The following is a 23,121-nucleotide window of genomic DNA, read 5'->3' as shown; positions in this document are numbered from 1 at the left end:
GCTCGCTAGGTACACATGACCTCTATCGATAAGCACACTTGTCTTCTAAATAACTACAGCTCACATGGCTCGCTAGGTACACATGACCTCTATCGATAAGCACACTTGGCTTCTAAATAACTAGAGCTCACATGGCTCACCAGGTTCACATGACCTCTATCGATAAGCACACTTGTCTTCTAAATAACTAGAGCTCACATGGCTCGCTAGGTACACATGACCTCTATCGATAAGCACACTTGGCTTTTAAATACACGTAAAATTATTGCTGGAGCATACATAATAATTCTAATATCACTTCATTTTAATAATCTTTAATACTTAATAAAATTCATAAACCAATAAAATGTTACATATATGTGGGTAATCTATAATAAAAATTGAAAAATTATTTATCTAAAGTAACTTTATAGAAAACATCCAATTCAAAATCATATATAAAATCCATTATGAAGAACCAAAAATCCTAAAAACTTATGGTCATAATTTTTTTTTTTTTTCATACCTTAACTTGGGTCCTGATCGCACTTCTGACTTGTAGAGAAATAACAAAATCCAGTTGTTACAAATAACTTTATTCACACTTGATATCCTCCACTTCACACAACTTACTTCAACTTTACTATTACAACTTCTTTTTCGACTTCTAGTCTGTCCCGTTGATATCAGAAGACTGCCCTTTTTAATAAGCCAACAACTATTTATAACCAACGACCGGAAACAAATGCTTTTGACAATCCGTATTTAAGAAATAAAAAGGCAATCTTCTCAAATAATTATTTGCTTACAATAAGTATGAAAATATAAAATAAAATGTATAATACAAAATAAATTTGATTTTACAAACAATTCATTAAAAAGTAAACACAGATCCATAGCACCAAAAATAGTCAAAATCACTACTCATTGTAAAGATATTTTTATAAAAATCGTATAAAATATTTGAAATTATTACAAAATCATTACAGTAGGGAATAAATCCGCCAACCCGCATTGGAGCAGCGTGGTGGATTAAGCTCTGATCCTTCTCCTACATGGGGAAAGAGCCCTATGCCTATTAGTGGGATATTACAGGCTGAAGCGTTAATGTTTAATTATGTATAAATAAATAAATGATGTAATAAATAATTAATTAAAATGTCTAAATTAACAAAAATGATAATTAAGATTAAAAAAAAAAACGACATCAATTACAAGGACAAGTAATAACAACGTAATTTTTTACTGCAAACAGTAGTTCTTAAAATTAGCCTGTTAAAAAAAACTTTTCAGCTTATTAATATTAATATTAGTATGGATTAAATATTTAAATATAAAACATAAATCAATAGAAATTTAAAATTTTGTTTTTTCAACCGCTCAATAAAACTAATAAATATTAAATCCTCATTAACTTGATTTATGAATATTAAAACCATCTATTTAACATATTAATGTAGGTAATAATTATTTTTAACACATTTTTAGCTTTAACTACGGATCGGAATAATACTTATACCATAAGACGCTGCGTGTTTCGGAGAAGTTTTTAGTATAATTATGATATGTTGGTGATTACTTATCGTGTAAAAAATATGGACAAACAGAGGTCGCTAGTTGTTATGTATGAAAGAATTTTTTAACGTTACTCGTAAAGACCAGTTTCCGTTAAATTTTTTTATATATTATAATAAAATTAAATGTTTAGAAAGATATTTTGTTTGACAAATATGTAATAGAAAAAGATGTGTACTTAGCAATCGATAATAATAAATATCTTTAATAAAATGTACTTATAATCAATTATAATTATATATATTTATAACATTAAAAGAAAAAGTAAAAATAAAAAAGTCTCAGCGCTAACAACAATTTCTAAATATTTCCACGCTCGCTGGTAATAAGTATAAAAAATTGACATAGATTTAACTATGCGCATACTATTTCATATATTTTGAGTTTTATGCAGTACATGCTTAAATATTACACAATAGATAGTAGGAAATAATTTAGACAAGTATAGAATAACTATAACATAACAGGCACACCTACAGATACAATAAACTTATTATATATTTTATTATATATTATATTTATTTATTATATACTAAGCGCCAAGCGATTTCACGTCAATTTGAGGAAAAAAATATCCTAGTCTTCCTCGATGAAGGGGTTATTCGAGCACATTTTTTTTATTTGAACCAGTATGTAGTTAGAACCTGAGCGATTAGCGCGTTTAAACAAATAAACTTCTCTGATTTATTATATTATTATAAGATATAAAATGATTGGTGTTTTACACTCACACTGTACTACATTTTACATTTCTCTACCGAGTTAGGCTAGTAGAAAATGAAGTAGTATTAAGCCAGCCTTTTGTAAATTCTCATACAGACGCATCGTTCTATAAATAACTTAAATAAATACACACAAACACATAAATACAAAGATGTAGATGATGTATTCTTTATTGTTAACAAAACGTGTATACAAAAACGAGACAAGTGAATCCGTGGCACTTATTTAAAATAATTTGAGTTAGTTTCAAGAAACTTAAGAACAATTGAATTAATATTTTCACATCAGCGTAATTTTATCAATTTTCGACGATCGTAATTTGAATATAAAAAAACGAGGAATATTAAGTTGAAAGTCACCTTGAGTTAACAATTATCTTTATAAATTACAATAAAAATTTATGCAATTTAAGATTACTTCGAGATCAGGCAACGTGACATGTTAGTAGTATATTTAAACAGGAGACTATGTAAGCCACTGTTTTCGCCTGGAAATTCAGGTGATCATCTAAAACAAAATTTATTCCTGAATTGTTTTTTTTTTTGTTTTTATTTATTTGTTTTTTTTTTCTGTCAACAGTCAGAAGACTTCTGTGTCTTTGTCAGCTGTCAGATTCTTTTTTAATCTAAAAGTGGTGCTTGTCATATATCCCTTCTTTAAGTTTGATCTAGATCTGAGTAGTACTTTTTGAGTTTTCTTTAATAATACTTTTTAATTAATTATTATTTCGATTTTCAACTTGTCGATGTCAATTGAAGTATAATAATAATAAGTAAGAGTAAACTCTTTATTGTACACCATTAAAAGAAACAAAAAGAAAACATAAAATGAAAGATGTATGAAAGATGTACAAAGACAATGAAGTATGTTATAGTACTTATATATATAAATATATACATTTTTTAACAGTCAGATGATTATTAATTCTGTCTCTTTGTCAGCACTCCAAAGACTGGCTGACACTCACGGTTCTGTTCGCTAAATCCGGGATTTAAATTTTGAGATTGAAACGGTATTTATTCGTTAATGCTAGATTTTAAATAATTTTAAATATTTAAGTACCAAATCTCACATTGACTTTTTTTTTATTACTTTTAATATGACAAACAAAACATCCCACAGTCCACCGTCACAACTTTTACTTTTACGTACTTATTTTATTCGGATTTATATACATTACATTACTTCCAATTTTCTTTACTATAAAAACACATAACCTATAATAATATATTTGTTTTACTCAAATTTATTTAGGTATACGTAAGATTCAAAAACTTGTTTAAACATGGAGGCGATTGTCTCATTCGAGTCCCTTCAATTTTGCATAATACGCTGGGAACGGAACGCTTTGACAATTGACAATTAATTAACTATAGTTTGAAGACGATTTCGGAAGGCATAAAATTCATAAAATAAAGCTTAATCACATATCATTAATGGTTTATTATTGTTATATTTTTTAAATTACTGCGATTGTAACCGCGACACGCAGCTAGTAAGAAATAAAGCAATAACATTTAAATAGGATATTAATATTTGTTGCAAAAAAAACCAGCCAGCTATCTGTACTAATATTATAAAGCTGAAGAGTAAGCGATCGTCTCGGGAACTACTCATACGAATTAAAAACAAATTCTAGTGTTAAAAAAGATTCATCGAGAAAGGCAATAAGGCGGTAAAATCACCAATACGAGCGAAGTAAAATGTTTCAAAGACGGTTAATTTTACTTCATTTGATGGCTTAACATAATATAACAAATTCTAGGCGAACAGTCTCTGTCAAAATTTAGTTAATAAATCAAACAGGTGACGCTAATTAATGTACGTTTAAAAAAATTAGATTATCTTTGAACTCTTTTATTTTTTTCTTATTCTTTTTTTTTAATATTTAAGTTTATGTATAATATATACTTAAATATGCACGTTAACTATTCAGATAATGGAAATAAATAAATTAAAAATACTTTGTACTTCTTTTTATTGATACATATTTATTTTTACAAAAACATTTTCTTTTTAACATAAAATTAAATTTTGTAATGTAATCATTTGAAACAACAAATTTCGTCCAATTTTTATTCTGTTGCATTACTCGCCGAAATCTGTCGGCGAATCAAAAAAAAAACACTGACATATAAAAAAGGTGAAACGAATCCAAAATGGAAGCAACGGCCGATTTCCTTACAGGTTTTTTTTTTCATGAACAGTTAGGAACCTGCTTGTCCTGTTTCAATATAATGAAGGTTCGAGAAAAAAGTGGAGCACTTTTTTATATAATGAGACCAATGCACTCGAATTTTGATTTTAGGCAGATAATTATTGCGAAAGTTTGTACTTATGTTTTTTTTTCGTACACATGTGGGACAAAATACTAATTCATCTCGATCGAAATTATGAGAATTTATACGATTTGACGTTTTTTGACCACACAAAATTATGAAAATTGTTTTTAAATTTTTACTTGAACTTTTTTATTCTACGGTCTGCTTTAATTTAAAAAATATATATAAATATTTTACATTTTATTAGATACTATAATAATATTATTATATTTGCCATATGCCATGCCATATTTATTGTCATAAATATTCTGAATTATCGGTATTCCAGCACTGTTGTAATGTCCCATGGTGATGAGTGCGCTTATATTATTTAAAAATACTTACATGAAATCGTCTTCCGACCTACTCGTATATAAAGGTTTAACAGAACCATACAACTTCCACAAAAAATTTAATACATATCTATTTTAAAACTGTTAAAATCTATAATAAGTCAATTAATACTTTTTTCAAAGTTAACATTATTTGTTTGAAGCTGTCAAGTGCTTCAAAATAAAATATGGCTCCGGGCCTTAAAATTATTTGCTTAACGACTATAATCAAATTTAACTATACTCAGTGATTGAATAGATTTTATATGGACGCGTCTTTGTCATTATTATGTATTGTGATTTATATATATATATCACAATACATATATATATATATATATATATATATTTTATCCAATATTATTTAAATGAAAAGCTTTTAGGGTTTATAAAGTCTTAGACTTTAAAAGATTTTAGACTCCCATTACTTAACGTATTTGTTCATGGCAACACAATTCAAAATACACAATGGCCGAATTTCGAACACAATTTTGGGCCTATATCACCCATCGTGGATAATGCTATTTGACAGATAACGTTATTATTATATATTATTTGTTGTATTCCAGATTATAAATATTTATAATCACAATTGCTTGTCAGCGTGTTAGTTAGAATTTGGGGAATAATTTACATAATAACTATTCAGGTTAACTCGGAATTATTTAAAACTTTAGAAAAAAAAAATAGTGTTTTGACGTCAAGAATTAATGAAAAACTTATTGAAAGTTAGCAAAAATTGTTTTGTATCATTTACATATATTAGTCTAGAAATATTGTTGATGTTTATTTAAATTATATTTTGATGAAGACTTTGACGTAGTTGTTGCTTGTATCAATGTGCAATCACTTGCAAACAGACAAAGTAAACACGTTTTAGGCTATAATGTGTATTTATAAAGTATGTGTATTACAGACTAATAAGCTTTTAGTTAAATAAATAAATGAAGACAATATTAATTAAATTGCTGACAATAGATAATTATAATATATAGTATAACGTTAAATAACGTAATGTTCTAAAAAACTAACTAATAACGTGAAAAACTAAAATATAGGTACATTATAGGTACAATAAAATTGTTATTATTTTACATTACGTAATTTAACGTTGTTTTACTACAGGCAATGCTCTATTTAATAATAAATTTTGTTATTGTATATTTATAGTTTTTTGCATAATGTTATTTAATGATGTTTTTGGCCAGTGGCGCGGTGGTGCAGTTGGCTCCACGTGTCGTATTGTTTACGTGTACGTTTATTACAAAAAATGTATATTAGTCGGGTATTATTTGAAGCACAGAGGATATTGACAAAAAACTAAGTAAATAAATACTCTTTTAAAACAAAACTCATATCTAAGGGAATATACAAATTTATGTATTAAAAATATTATGCATATTTACAATTCACAACTTGAAAACTAAATATTTACCGATACTTATTGCTACGAGTTTATTGTATTACGATTAGAGTTTCACGATAACACATGCGCATAGAAGCTCGCGTGGCGGTCGAGTTCCGAATTGACGACGTGCGTTCGCGGCGCGATCATGTGTGCCACACCTAGTTGCTACTATACCCCCAAGTTTTGTCAAAAATCTCAACTCGCGGGCAGTGAGCGCATAACAGCTTTTCAAGGCTGCGTTTTGTTGCTGCATAAATCTACTTACGCAGAACATCGATTACAACGGTAAAATTACGAAAAATGTACGATGACGGAACACTTATAGTACAAATTATGTCCGAGTGGAATGGTGCCAAGAATGTTGGAAGCATTTCCCCGTTGAATCGCTATGGCTATTCTCCGGGCACAAAATGAACCAGCCCTCTTGTCACCAGTGGAGGCAATAAGGCGAGGAGTTAGGTACTCTTTTAAAAAAAAAATTGCACAGCTACTCCAAGGGCCAACCAAGTGTTTCGACTGCAATTGGCACAAAGATGTAATTTGTAATTAGTGACGAATATTTGTGTCGTTTAGTCGTTTCAACTTCTTCCGCAACTACTCCCAGTATATAAATATAGTAGGTATTATAAGGGAATGTAGTTTGTACTGTTTTTATATATATTTTTAATTCCATTATGTAATGGCAGTAGTTGCTTTGTTAATGGAATACGATTTGTTGATCTTGTTAAATTTGATGTAATTAAGTTTTTAAAATTATTTATTATGTTTCTGTAAATTGTGAAATGTGAACATATTTGTGTCTTGTTGTGTGTTGCTGTTTTTTTTTTAAATTATATTGATGAATCAATTTTTATGCACATCCATTTCTACCAAATTTGAAACTATTATATTGTAATGATGACATTATAATGTAATTTGATGAAATTCTAAAATTTTATTTGATATTAATTGATTATTAATTAGTTACATAATTTGTGTAAGTATTCAAGCTTACAACCAGATTTTTTGATGTAAAACATTTATATGCATTATTTTATTTGATTTATGTCCATTTTGATAAAGTTTTAATTTACTTTCATTATCGTCATCATTTCAGCCTATTGCAGTCCACTGCTGGACATAGGCCTCCACAAGTTCGCGCCAAAAATGGCATGAACTCATGTGTGTTGCCCATAGTAACCACGCTGGGCAGACAGGTTGGTGACCGCAGGGCTGGTTGTCGCACCGAAGACGCTGCTACACACACATACACAGGCCCAAGATGGACATCTTGGGCCTGTGTATTTCAAAGCTAGCATGGCTATCCCGCCATCGATCGGCTTCATAAGTTCCAAGGTGGTAGTGGAACTGTGCTATCCCTTAGTCGCCTCTTACGACACCCACGGGAAGAGAGGGGGTGGCTTTATTCTTTAATGCCGTAGCCACACAGAATAATTTACTTTATTGTTATTTATTAAGTGTTTGTTGCATTTGTAAGTATATAATGTATTATTTCTCTATGTTAAATATTTATAAATCAGTATAAACAACTGTTGGCTAACTTTAAAAATAACTAGATAAATATTATATTGAGATGCATATTAAATTATTTAAACAAATAAAATGTTAATAAAAATGCACGTGTATTTATTAAAATGACCCAGTGATACGGAAACAGATTCAAGGCTCTTTAAACCTCGACGCGATTTTGTTACTTTTTGTAATGAATTTAAACTTTTCCACATCTTTATATCTTTAAGCATTGTTTTATTTTTTTACATTGAAGATTGCTACTTATTCTAATTCCGTTTAAAATGTATCTGCTCATAGAATATTCAATACACCTAATTCACCATATCTTAATGGGATGTCAGTTTAATAAAGGATATTACGTGTAAATAAAAAAAAAACACTCATCCTCAGAGCTGATAGGTATATCCTATTGTCGCTCTGAGTCTGAGATCCGAAGTAGAAATGACCTTCGTTCATCTGTTTAACGGATAGAAATATTTTATTTTTAATTTAGTAGATTAAAAATATAAATTACGAACGAGTAAGCCAAATCAAATCCTGGCCAGCCTGTATTATAATTATTAACCGCCACTCAAACCAGATTTTTAGCAGACAATACTTTAATAACAACTAGGAGATGTGTGTGTCGTATTTAGTTCGGATCTTAGTCTATTTAGGCCAAGAGACTTGTTTAAAGTGATTATTAATTACAAATCATGTAATATAATTAAATATTTGACTAGCCCGTTGGCGTAGTTTGTAGTGGCCCTGCTTTCTGTTCTGCGGATTGCGGGTTCGATTCCCGCCTGAGTCTGGGTGTAATATAATATTTGTATTTATATATTTATATATGTACTATTTCTGTGTGTTTATCAAAAAAATAGTTATAACAGTCGGCTGTTACCTGTAACACAAGCATTAAGTTGCTTACCGTAGGAACAGACGACCGTGTGTGTATGTTATATGATATTTATATTTATTTATATAAAAGTTTATTGAAGCATTTAGTTGGGTACATAATTCGGTATAAGTTCTTTATTATTTCGTACGCTTCTTTGGCATCATGGCGGAAACAATGTACAGTTTTAATTTATCATACAGGCTAAAGTATCAATAAAGAAGAAAAGTAGTTCATCATGAACCGAGAGCACAATTGACTGTATGGGATAGTGATTATGTAATTATATAGTAGCTGTATTGTTACATTATGTTGCAATTATGAATTTTAAAATAAGGTTAGTTAAAATAATAATGAAAAAAAAAATCTTCTCACTCAACGATTCCCAGTAGTCATCCTAACACACACGAGAAAATAAAACAACATCAAGACAAATATCTTTAGGTCAAACTTTTGTTTTTTGTTGAGTCCAAAACCTTCCAACTTTGCTGTGGCCTTTCACACATACATTTTCACACATACATATTTTTCACACCTATATTTTATCTTGACACTCCCACGAGATCAGAAATATGCGCGCGAAACCACGGGTAAACCACTAGTATGAAATTAAATCACTTATCCACATTGTGACACTTAATACACATTGTCTTTTAATGACACTAAAATAATTTTATAGTTCAAGTCGTGTTTATGTGAGTTAAGAGTCAAAGTTCCCTTTAAATTGATTTATAATTAATATTTATTACCACCACTTTGTTGCTTTATCGAGTGTTACTTAGGAGTAATGTTGGCGCGTCATAATATTAGTATTTATACTACATCCTTGTTTGTATTGAAAATGTGCCTTTCAGGGCCACTCAACGACAAGCAACAAACAAACAAATTGGTAGTCACAACAGTGACTAAATGTAAGGTAGTCGCAAGTTTGTTCCATATAGTGGCAATTAAGCGTAAGTTTCACCTTGCAGTGAACAGTTATCGTAGCCTAGGGATGACTGGAACATAAAGTGCATACAAGCGCGTTGCCGACCCTATCGCCGTTGTCACGCCCATACAAGAGTTCTGGCTTCTGTACCTACTCACCACAGACACCTAATGCTATTTAAGTATAGGTAGTATTATTTAGTAGTAATATTTTGTAAGCTTGAGGTAGGTACTTCCCCACGCCCAGACCCCCAAGGAGCTTAGGCCCCAAGGAAAGGAATTGCTGGACTTTCCCCCGCGCGGAGGACGGGGTGGGTGGGTTCGCTCGATAGCAAAAAAAAAGGTACTTCCCCAGGGGCGTAACTTCCGCTTTTAAACCATACATAATTTTCCCGTTGTCCCCAAGTCAATTAAAGTAAGCACTCATAGTAAGAATGTATTGATGCTCTTGCTCAGCCAACTCTTTGACTCTAGATTATGGGCCAATATTTCTGCTGTGAATATAAAATATAAAACATTGGTTTATATAAGAAACTCACTTGTTGTATGACTATGTCTAGAGGTTGTCCAGTCTGTAACTCTTCTGAGGGTCGCCTCGTAGGACGCACTGCGTATTCCCTTTCTCCTATAACCTGAAACAACAAACAATTTTATATTTATTTAATATATCATTACATAGTACTGTGTATTGTCGTATAAATGGGAAAAAAAATTTAGAGGTTTGCCGTTGTGCAGTTTTTTTCATGATGCGTATCACGAAAAAATTTATTCACGGATTATATTATTAAAATTTAAATTAAATAGACTACATTACTTCAATGACAGAGATTTGAGGTAACAAAAATACGAACCGAAAATAAAAGCGATTGCGAACTTTCTCTTGTTGGGAATTCAATTTATAGAATCAAAACACCATACACCTCTTTAATATTACATAAATACAATAACACACATAGTTAAACAATTTTGTTGCCGCTTAAACAGAAAAAAAAACATACTAATTTACATCGACGAGTATATTTACCTACAATTATTAAAAGAATGAATAAAAAATAGTTAGATCTCACTCAAATTTAAATGGGAGCTCTCGAATAAAAAAGGATATACATTCAGTAAAAAGGTATGAGTTGAAACACAAAAAAATGCCGTCGAATTGAGAACCTCCTCCTTTTTTAAGTCAGTTAAAACACGTCCTATAACAAAATGGTTCATAATGGAAGTCCCTACGTTTCTAATTTCAGAACAATCCGACGAATCAGATCGCTCCCAGTGCGCATGCGCGAGACCGACCAATCGCTTAACGGTGTCATATGAAAACAATATGGAGGATTGTTGACTTCATTATTGATGTTCTGCTTTAAATGTGTGGTAACTGCTACAAAAGAACTGAATAAAAGTAAATGTTAATCTATTGATTGATACACTTAAAACTATTATATTTTAAAAACAAACCAATTAGATACATATACATATTTTATATTAAAATCTTTAAAATTAATGTGTCAATTAAAATATTGTCGTTTCATCGATAACTTGTATTAGGTACCTATTAATATTAATTATCGTGTCTTAATATGTAGTTTCTTTTGATCTGTTTATTTGACATAAGTATATTGTACTGTGTGGCTTTGATTCCATGAGATATAGCATCACGACATGACAAGATGCCATGATGTTTTGGACTTGTGACTCACCATATTGACAACATAATAACATACGATTTTTGTGTTTATTCTTGTTTATACTTATCGTTAGATAAATGCAGAATAAAATATAATAAAGAGAAAGGATATTTATAATCATTTTTTTTTTAATCAGATATTGAGGAGAAAAGAAAAGAAGCTAATATACAATTCAAGTCTTTATTGTAACTATAGTTAGACAGTTTACCAAAAATATCTAACGACGCCACAACTTAAAATCAAGTTAATAAAAACGAAACGATAAAATTTCAAGCGATTTCCTTTGTATATTGCTTCACAACGTTTTTCTTCAGCCATTGTATGTAAAGCGACCTACGTAATAGGTCGCGACACGCATTGCGCATGCGCCGGTCAAATGTCATGTGGTGACAATGGCGGGAAAACGTACGCTGAGGACGCCATTTTCTTTTTATGATCTACGTTCGTTTTCGATAATAATAACGTTGTCGTCGAGCTAATGACGGTATGAATTATATGTTTGACTTAAATAAGATTTTAAAAATAAATTTTTATACTAAAAAAGGAGGATATTTCAAATCGATTATATTTTTTTATTTGTGTTAAGTCATCACTTTACTGATTGTATTTGATGATTCTTTTTTTAATCGAAAGCTGGTGTTAGTCATGTGGTCGATTACAGTGATCTGACAAGTACTTACTTGAGTTATCTATAATCTATAATCTATATAATATATATAAAAGCGAAAGGTCACTCACTCATCACGAAATCTCCGAAACTATAACACCTACAAACTTGAAATTTGGCATGTAGGCTCCTTATAGGACGTAGACATCCGCTAAGAACGGATTTTACGAAACTCGACCCCTAAGGGGGTAAACCGGGGGTTGCAGTATGTATGAAAGTCCTATGTTTTTGAAGTAAGAGACTTGAAATTTAAAATGTATGGCTCTATAGAAGATGAGAAGGTGTCCAAATAATGTATCTTTAGAAATCAACTTCCTTTTGGGATTAAAACGGGGGATGGTAGGTTGACTTACTCATCACGAAATCTCCGAAACTATAACACCTACAAACTTGAAATTTGGCAGGAAGGCTCCTTATAGGGCGTTGACATTCACTAAGAACGGATTTTACGAAATTCGACCCCTAAGGGGGTAAAACGGGGGTTGGAAGTTTGTGTGAAAGTCCCATGTTTTTGAAGTAAGAGACTTGAAATTTAAAATGTATGCTCTATAGATGGCGAGGAAGTGTCCAAATAATACATCGTAATCTATATATATAAAAGAGAAAGGTCACTGACTGACATCACGAGAACTCAAAAACCGCTGGATGGTCTCCATCCATCCAAGATGGACAAAGATGATATTTGGCAGGAAGGTAGATTATAGTTAGTAGACGTCCGCTAAGAACGGATTTTGCGATATTTCATCGCTAAGGGGGTTTAATTGGGGTTAATAGTTTTTATGAAACATATACAGCAGCAATAAGTTCGCCTGATAGGTTATTCATACTGCAGCCTGAAAATAAAACTAAAAATGTGGTGTATAGAGAGGTTTTATAAAAATAACTATTAAATTATACTAAATTGTGCCTTTGAAAAAGTTACTCAGAGTGATAAGCATTTCAAGTGACTGAAATAAAAAAATGATTTGCGTTAAGCATCTTAATAGTAATGCATATCTTCATAACCACGCCGACGTAGTCGCGGGCAACAGTTAGTTTATTATAAAACAAAGTTCCTAAAAGCGTATGTGATCGATTCCCTTAAAATCTACTTAACGGATTTTCATGCGGTTTCACAAATGGAGAGAGGGCTTCAAGAGGAAGGTTTACGGAACGGCAAAGCCGATTTTGATGAGAGTTTCACTGGAAGTTTGCCGGGAAAACTTTGTGACAAACTGATTTCAACGCGGGCGAAGCCGCGGGCACAGCTAGTATTTTATATAAATGCGTCTTTAATAGACTATTTTATCGCCTGTATACGTTGTATTACTTGTAGATGTAATTGAAGTCCGTTTTTTTTCATTTGCGAGCCAATACAATGATTACAGGCTTCAGCCTATCGCAGTCCACTGCTGGACATAGGCCTCCACAAGTTCGTGACTATATTCTTTACTGCCGTAACCACACAGCAATAATAATACAATGATTAGAATTAGTTTAAAAACAACACTTAGTAAATATATTAAAAGTTATTATCGTTTTTCCGTGGATTTGCCATTAATGAACTAAAGTTAGTAAAAAAAAGCGAAAGTAAAAGTCACTTTAAATAAATTATAAATTATTGAATACTAATTTTTTTCGAAATTATTATTAACATTAGGATTCGAGGTCAATTATATCGAAACGTGTTAATTATAAATGGTTTTCATATATTATAATTTTCAAACGAAATGAAGTATAGCTCACATTAATAACTGTAGTCTGTGACAAGAGGTTTCTTAACTTAAAATTATGACTTCAACGCTCTTCAAAATATTAGCTATATCTGTGGGATTATTTGATGCTTTTTGACCGACTTCGAAAAAAAAAAAGTTCTTAATTACATTGTATTTTTTTATTATGTACCTCAGAACTTTTGACTGGGTGGACCGATTTCGATGATTTTTTTTTAAATCGAATGGTGGTGCGTGTCATGTGGTTAATTTTAAATTAATTTGAGGATGTACTTTTCGAGTTATATCTAGTAATCCATAATACTTAATTATTTTTTCGTCGACCTACGTTGCATTATAATCGCATAACTTCGCACTGGGTGTACCGATTTTGATAATTATTGTTTTAATCGAAAACTGATGCTTGTTTAGTTCCACTAACGTTTGCGAACACAATTATATAAATGGTCAATTACATGCTTGAATATCATTTGAAAATGAAATACCCTAAATATGGCAAGGATTCGCTTTCTAGCTATGGATATAGCTTGTTGTTACATTTGGATTATTCTTTTGGTGGTCTCTCTCTATCTTTCTCTCATTTCCTTTGGTTTAAATTTCAAAACATAAAACATCTTTATAGAAATCTAATTGCTTTATTATTTATCCCAACATCCTACGACATTATTAAATGAAAAAACATATTAAATTCATTTCTTTGGAACTTTGCGGATTGTTTCGTTATGGGCATCACCAAAAACATGACTTTTAACAATAAATTTAAGTTAAAGTTTTTATAATCAACCTTCTAAATTATTATAATTTTGTGTATCCGTTATTAGCACCTACTTACGTCACAACGAGAAAAAAATGTATTACACACTTTTTTGACTCGTAGTGTTTTAAAAAAATATAAGTAACTTATTATGCAAATCGTATTTTTTATTACAACACACCTTTTACGTTACCTTGCATTTTGTACCTGTAAGCTTAATCGCAGAATCTAAGACGAATAGACCTAAGTTGCTATTTTATAAAATTATGTAAAATATTTATAAAAACGTGTTTTTTTAATAAATAAATCTATTTTTAGTCGACTGTTTTTTGTTTATTTTTATTTTTTTTTAATTAACAATAATTTTGAAGGACAATTGACAGACAATAAATACAATGTAATAGTTATTTTTAACCGACTTCAAAAAAGGAGGAGGTTACTCAATTCGACCGTAAATACATATATTTTAATGTACTCGTATGTTCGGGGATAACTTCGTCATTTTTGAAAAGATTTTGATAATTCTTTTTTTTTTTTTTGTTGGAAAGGAGATATTCTAAGTGTGGCACCATGATAAGGAAACCAGACTCTGATGATGGAATCCCAGAGAAATCGAGGGAAACCCTCGAAAATCGTAGGGACGACTAGTGTGTTTGTTAATTTTGTTCGTCTACTTACGTTGTATTACTTGTCGATGAAACTAAATTATATGTTTTTATTACAGTAGAGATATTATACTTCAAAATAGTATGTATAGGTTAGCTATACGTACTTTAATTTTTTTTTTTTCATTTGGAGTCAATTTATTACCTAAACATTTTTTAATCAAAATATTCCCCATTTTTTATTGAATCTGCTTCCTGGATCAATTTTTTTTTTTGTAAAAACTAGTCCTATTAAGACACGTCATTAGTGCCTAATGTAAAATCTTGTCAGATCGTCTTAAAAATTGTTCGATGCTAAATCTCATTAATTGTATTTGTTATTTAACGAATAAAACCGACTTCAATTTACATCGACAAGTAATAATTGATAACATCATCGAGTCGTAGACAACTAAATACGCATTATTAGTGACAGCTCAAAAAATACTTGTCAGATTGCTCAAACTTAAATAGGACCTCATTATAAGCACAAGGTTTTTTAAAAAGTTGAGGACACAAAAATTAGTCTAATTGTGAACCCCCTCCTTTTTTGAAGTCGATTAAAAATATGTATAGATAGGTAGGTGTGCCATATTATTAGTTCCTTTGAAATAAGTATTAATTATTTTAAAAAAACCAATTACAATTATAAATAATTGGTGATGTGTTTATGAGATCTAGTAATGACGGAGGGTCCATAATCCATATTGTTTCTTCGAAATTATAACCGGATCTTGAACATGGTATAATAAGTATATCCGAGAAATATGCAAAGAATGCCATGTAAATTAAGTGTAATTGATGTTTAACTAAGTATCCTTTAAGTTGTTAGCGTCACCTGTTACGGTCTAGTGCTCCATTAGCTTGTTACCTCTTCATTGTTCATCATTCCCTGGTACATTTAGAATTTAAATATGAAGTTATCGACACGGATATTGTGCCCTTCCTTCAACTTTCATTCAACCTTATAATAGATATTTAATGAATACATACTTTTACATTTTGTATTTTTCTATTTTTTATGTTAGCTATTCCCTGTTTTGCGATCCCTTCACGGTGAGCAAAGCGATGACTACTGACGCCGAGCGCTCAATATCCGTGCCCTTGATTATAATATTGGTACCCGACGAAAAAATCATTTTCTAATTTTAAAATTCCTCTCCATTTAACATCATTTGCGATACGATGATAGAAAAATAAAAATTCTATATTTAATGGTGCATTCAACAAAATAGAAATACGTATAATCGAGCGAGATGTTTGGTGTATTTATAAACTGACTTCGTTGTTTCGCAAATTTCATGTAATATCAGTGTATCGCAGGAAATGGCCGCACGCGCACGCGATGCGGTACCGCCCAGCTATGTTTTCACACTACCCTCATATTGAGTGTCAGTTATTATAGCATAAAGACATGTTTAGACATTTACATACCTAGTAACAGTTTAGATACGTAATTTAAAAAATAAATGATTAATCTTTAGAGGTTTTTCATCGAATTCTTAGAAAATAATTAGTTGAATTCCACTACTGTATCAATTTATTATTTACGAGTAGATCAATGATTACATTATATATGCTTAGCGTTTACAATCATACTAAAGCACAGACATTACATTTTCACGATTTTTTATAACAACGTGTGTTTGTAACTCTCTAATATTTATTTTTATTACCAGCTGACCCGACAGACATTGTCGTGTTTTGGGATTTATCAAACGCGTAAAGTTTTCTAATTTTTTTTTTATTGTTTTTTTTTTCGAATTTTGAAAACCCATTAAAAGATTAAGATCTGACGAGCGCTTTTATAATATTGATTACTAGCTATTAATTATTAAAAAGTATGAAATTGAACAAAAAATTTACCGAACGTCAATCATGTTGACATTGTTTCAAAATTAAAGCCGTCATATATATAATTTTAATAATTAATTAATTCACAAAATCAAAAGCAAATTTTTAATTTTGTAAGATGCCGGTAGAGCAAGCAATTATCTATAAAATGACATAGGTATATAATTTATGTGGAGTTATTGTGAGGTTTTTTTCTAAAAAGGGAGGCAAACATCTTAACCTTAATGTAATATTTATGATTTTTTCCATTACGTTGCATTGAATAAAGCAATACAACGACTTGTCGATGTAAAAAATCGTTTTGAAACTAAAACTAATGCTTCTATTTGACTGATAGATTTGGTATTTGGTTTTATGTTATTCCCCCTTTTAACCATACTATATAAATATAGTTGCCAAAAAGTATTCATATGATATAGCTTTTTTTTTAAATATATGACTAGGTCGGCAAGCAGGCGTACGACTTACCTGATGGTAAGCGATTACCGTAGCCTATAGACACATGCAACACCAGCAGCCTCGCTAGCCCGTTGCCGAACCTATCCCCAATTCCCCCCAAAAGCTCTAGTCACCATACTCACCAATAGGAACACGACACTTCTTGAAAGCAGTATTATTTAGCTGTGAGCTACTGAAACCGCAGCTAGAAGTTAGATTATATTAGGTATATGTATAATACAAACAAAAATCCCCTTTAGGAGGAAAATGTGAAGCAAAAAATAACATTATCTGTGACAATTAACAAGTCGTTTTCGCGCCATTAGCGTCCATCATTTACTTGTTTAGTTATATATATAGGAGATGAGAGAAGACGTGCTGCGAAGCTATATATATGCGTAGCGGAAAAATCTGTATACGACAGGAAGAGGTCATGTCGTTATAAAAGCAATGTCTTAATTTATTTGAGGGAGAAGAATCAGAGGTTGAAGAAACATAATCAATTTTTCAATATATAAACCATCGCCGAAGACAAATCCCAGATAAAAAACCATATAAAATGCCAGTTAGGGCGAATAACGATGAAAGTTTTGAAATATCTTACAGGGTACCAAAGAACAATTTCTACGAGTCACATGATGTTATAAAAGCGCATGGATATACGGTTTCATACAAAAGCAAAACACTAATTACAGAAGAGCCATCAGAACAGACACACATCTCCGCTCAGCCGCGCCGCTTGCTGACTCGCGAAACATAATTCTATAGAAAAATGAGACATCTCTCCTCTCGGCTAATCCATTTCCACCGAAGCTAAGCGAAGAGATGTGGACATAACGAAATCTAATAAGTTATTCAAGGCACATCTCTCGTCTCCTCTACTGTGGAACCGGGCCTCCGTCAAGCCATTATGTAAAAAAAAAAAGATTTCGCGCTTAGATGGAATCGGTATTTATTTATTTATTTATAAGATCACAAACATACTGTACACTGTTGCTACATAAAATATTATAATCAACAAAGATATAACTAAGTGCCAGCACAATTACAGGTGACGATAACAAGCAAATTAATAATAGTAAAATTAAGACCGCGTAAGTTACAGTGGCAAAAATATTCTATTTACATAAGGAAAGCAATGTTAAAAAAGAACTAGTATCTAGGTATGTCATTTCAACAAAGCCAACTAAAGTAAGAGTAATTTCTGCTTTAGAGAGAAAACTTCTTATTTCTTAATATCAAATATAGCTATTCCTTATGTAGACATACTTATTTTTTTTTAAAAGCCAATAGAGGTCTAGCTAGACCAGTGCTTTTAGCCTTTGCCTTGTCCTCTTTTCCTCTTCTGTCTTCCTCTTTTTAAATTTAATTTATAACGTTAATACCTACATAATATGTAAAGTAACTTGTCTTTCAGTATAACTTAAAAATATTGATGAACTGTGGATCTGTAATTCTCACAGTAAAAACAAAATTATGTACGCTTATTTAAACTTATTTATATTTCAATCAATTATTAATTAAAATTATATAAAAAACATATTTACTAATAATTGACTTATATAACATAATTAGTATATTTATATACGGAATACTGATGTCGTGTGAATATACGATTGTATGGGTACTTTACACAATGTACACGCCAAAAAATATATATTATAAGTTTCGACGTACACGAATTGGCCTCTGAATATCTTGATAATAAAAATAATTACAGAAACCTTGATTTTAATGTAAACTCAGCATGTCATTATAAAATATATTATTATTATTTTATTTTAAATAATTACTTACCACCAATGCAAGCTACAAAATCCACGAAATGTTTCGTTATTTCTTCCAATGAACAATTTAATATTTTAAATTTAATAATTACATTAATTCTGTGAATTAAATATTAGGAAACGAACATTCAAACCATTGCGGCGGCACATGGTTTGATATGGAAATTCATATACAACCGAAATAATTATGTAATGCAACACTTTTCAACTGAACATGCTAATTGATGCCTGAAACATGCTATTTTTTTTGCAATTTCAATATCCTCAAAATATAATAAAGCTTACAATCTCGATCACACAGAGCATCACCTTCGTCCAACTGTAGATGACATTGACGAAATCTTCTATCTGATTTTCGATCTATGCTTACCTATTTATGTACAACTGTCATGAAAATAGTACCTACAACTACTATAATAAATCATTAATATATTAAAAATTATTAATGCTAAGATTATTTAAATGAAAGTCTACTGTTTACTCTGTGGTATGATCGAACACACAAGCTAAAAAAAAAACTATTATATATACACATACAAGTAACAAGCGGTTTCATCCACGTGATTTCCGATTCGGGATCGACCAAGAGACCATGGTTCAAATCCCCATGACGTCTTCTAGATAGATTATTTTTCCTTTTTTTTCTAATTGTACTCGTGACTTTTTATTTAAATAACGTTCTATTATTATGCCGGTAAAATTGGAAAATATTATTCATATTTGCTAATATATGTAATTCGTATTTAAGTATGACTTCCAAAAAACACGACTTACCTACTAAAAGTACCGAGCTAAGCTCGGGCACCCAGGTACTTATATGTATATATATTATATGTATTCGCTGATGACTTTCGTCGTTTATGAACCGATTTTGCTGATTCATTTTTTTTTTTTTTTTGTTAAAAGGAGAATCCCAAGGGTGGTACCATGATAAGGATGGCATCCCAGAGAAATCAAAGAAAATCTTCGAAAATCGTAGTGGCGACTAGTGCGTTTTTAATTTTTTTCGTCTACTTACGTTGTGTTACTTGTCGATGTAATTGCCGTCGGTTTTTTTTTTTGGTTTGTTAGCAAACACATTATTATATTGCCAACAGGTTGACGCAAATATCACAGTACAGGGATAAACAAAGTCCGCTAAAGACATGTGTATATTGAACATACTTAGAGATGTTTGAAGTGGTCTGAGCGTTTGGGCTTGTGTATTGAGTGTGTTTCCGATCTCTGACACAAAATTCCTACTGGAGGTATCTGAAAGGCGTCGAAATGTAGGTATGTATACATTGTATGCACCGAATTGGTGACTTTTTTTTTGGTCCTTATTGTCAGGACGAGGTTTTTATCAAAAATATAAATATTGTGAAAAACAATATACGATACGAAGTTTGTCGGGTCGGTGAGTTATTAATAATAATTTTATAAAAACTGCATTTACATATAATTAAATTTTAATAAACTTCCGTTTACCTCTGTCAGAAAATTAATTATCCTAAAGTTGGATTTATGGTTTTGTTACTATAATATTATAAACAAAAAAAAAAAACAAGGAATTAAAAAAGACATTGAAACAATTATTTCACTCGAATTAATTTTTTTTTACGTGTTATCCGGATGTTAAAATCTTGGTCACGGTTGTCAGAAAACTGAATAATTAAAAAAAAAAAAAAAAAACGATTTATAAATTAACGTAATTTAACATGACAATTAAATCAATTATAATAATATATCTCCTAAACGAGTTTGTGGCTAAAGAATTAAAAAATATCTGCGTGAAGCAAAACTTTGTACCCCTTTTTACGAAAATTGCGCAAATTTCGGACGGAGGAGTATGAAATTTTGTACACTTATAGTTTATATAGAGAAGGAGTACAGAATACTATTTTTTTTAAATTATGCATTAAAATATATTAAATTGATAAAAATAAAACATTACACCCACTACCATGTATTTAACACGCACACGCATACACCACTCTTTTATTGATTGTCAGTCTGTAGTGAAATCTTAAAAAAAAGATTATTATTTTCACTAATTTTTTTTTAGTTAAATTTTTAATTGTGGTCGAATTTCGACCATGAGGCGACCACTCCTACTAATAATTTTACCTCACAAACTATTATTGTAAGGACTACATACCCACTATAGGTAAGTAGGTGTCACGTAACGTACTAAATAAATCTTTTACTTGTCACTTATAAACAATATGAATAAAATACAAGAAAAATAATACGTTATGTGAACTTAATGGTAACAATGACAATAATATCTGAGATTTTTAAAATAGCTCGCGATACTTTGGTCATACGAAAGTCTGTGTTATGGCGTTTTTTTAACCGAAAAAGGAGGAGGTTCTCAATTCGACTGTATTTTTTTTTTTATGTATGTTACATCAGAACTTTTGACCGGGTAGACCGATTTCGACAAATTTTGTTTTAATCGAAAGGTGGTGCGTGCCAATTGGTCCCATTTAAATTTATTTGAGATCTAACAACTACTTTTCGAGTTATATCTAATAATGCGTTTTTACTTGACGCTTTTTTCGTCGACCTACGTTGTATTATACCGCATAACTTTCTACTGGATGTACCGATTTTGATAATTCTTTTTTTGTTGGAAAGGGCATATCCCTAGTTTGGTACCGTGATAAGGAAACCAGAATCTGATGATGGGATCCCAGAGAAATCGAGGGAAACTCTCGAAAATCCGTAATAACTTTTTACTGGGTGTACCGATTTTGATAATTTTTAATTTAATCGAAAGCTGATGTTTATCATGTGGTCACATATAAATTTTATCGAGATCTGATAACTACTTTTTGAGTAATCTTTGATAACGCGTAGTTGCTTGACTATTTTTTCGTCGATCTACGTTGTATTACTTGTGGATGTAATTGAAGTCGGTTTTTTTTTCGTTTGCGAGCAAACACAATTATTATCGATTCAAGATCTACATTCACAAATTAATGCATCATCATTCATCATCATCATCATCATTTCAGCCTATTGCAGTCCACAGCTGGACATAGGCCTCCACAAGTTCGCGCCAAATATGGCGCAAACTCATGTGCAGCAGTTAAATGGTTATCCCGCCATCAGTCGGCTTTATAAGTTCCAAGGTGGTAGTGGAACTATGCTATCCCTTAGTCTCCTTTTACGACACCCACGGGAAGAGAGGGGGTGGCTATATTCTTTGATGCCGTATTCACACAGCATTCTTAAATTCAATACATCATTATTAACAAAAGGCATCTCACGCAGTCGCCTGCTAAACAAATAAAATCAGTGACAAATCAAAGCAACAGGTGACTGCGGAAGAATGGCATAGGTACCTAAAATTAGGTTGGGCCTTACGAGGATAGGTAACCACTTATCATCAGTGAGACAGTACGCTTCCTTGCTACACTAGATCATGTAGGTTCCAACAGATATCTTGATCTCCATTTTGTTTGAAAATAATCGTGTTTGCTCGCAATTTACATCGACAAGTAATATAACACGTGTAGTCGAAAATTTAATCAATTAAATACTCATCAGTAATCATAAAATGTAATGGCGTCAAAATTTTACGAAAGCAGTAAATGAAGGTTAGGTGCTGCCTTTTACAGTTATCTGCACGGATATTATTATTATTAAATGCGATAGAATGATCTTTTTGTGGGATCTTTTTGCGCATCGAGTAGGGGTCGCAAGCGGAAAAAGTTCACTATCCGTGCCAGTAACTACACCTAGCACGGTAAAAAAACGCTCAATACACAATTACATACAAAACTTCTGTAATAGTCATGTAATGTAACAAATCACGTACATCACACGAATTATTCCGACTCCTTACAATGAGAAGTGTGGGCACCACATAAACTTTTAGCATATAATTTCATAAATTCATCTTAACCGCATCCAATTTTGATTTCGTTCAGTCATTGCTTGTA

General features: G+C 31.1%; 1 protein-coding gene across 1 annotated transcript in view; it reads right to left on the bottom strand.

Moving 5' to 3' along the window:
- Positions 1-23,121, bottom strand: part of LOC123665717 (RNA-binding protein fusilli) — a 126,730-nt gene that overhangs the window by 67,676 nt on the left and 35,933 nt on the right. Inside the window, exon 2 of the mRNA XM_045599978.1 lies at positions 10,194-10,286. Coding sequence (XP_045455934.1) covers positions 10,194-10,286 — 93 coding nt within the window. The remainder of the gene's footprint in view (positions 1-10,193; positions 10,287-23,121) is intronic.

The sequence above is a fragment of the Melitaea cinxia genome, chromosome 24, assembly GCF_905220565.1.
Source record: "Melitaea cinxia chromosome 24, ilMelCinx1.1, whole genome shotgun sequence".
NCBI classification, from domain to species: domain Eukaryota; kingdom Metazoa; phylum Arthropoda; class Insecta; order Lepidoptera; family Nymphalidae; genus Melitaea; species Melitaea cinxia.
The sequence above is the reverse complement of the archived record's forward strand: the minus strand, read 5'-3'. Positions and strand labels throughout refer to the sequence as shown.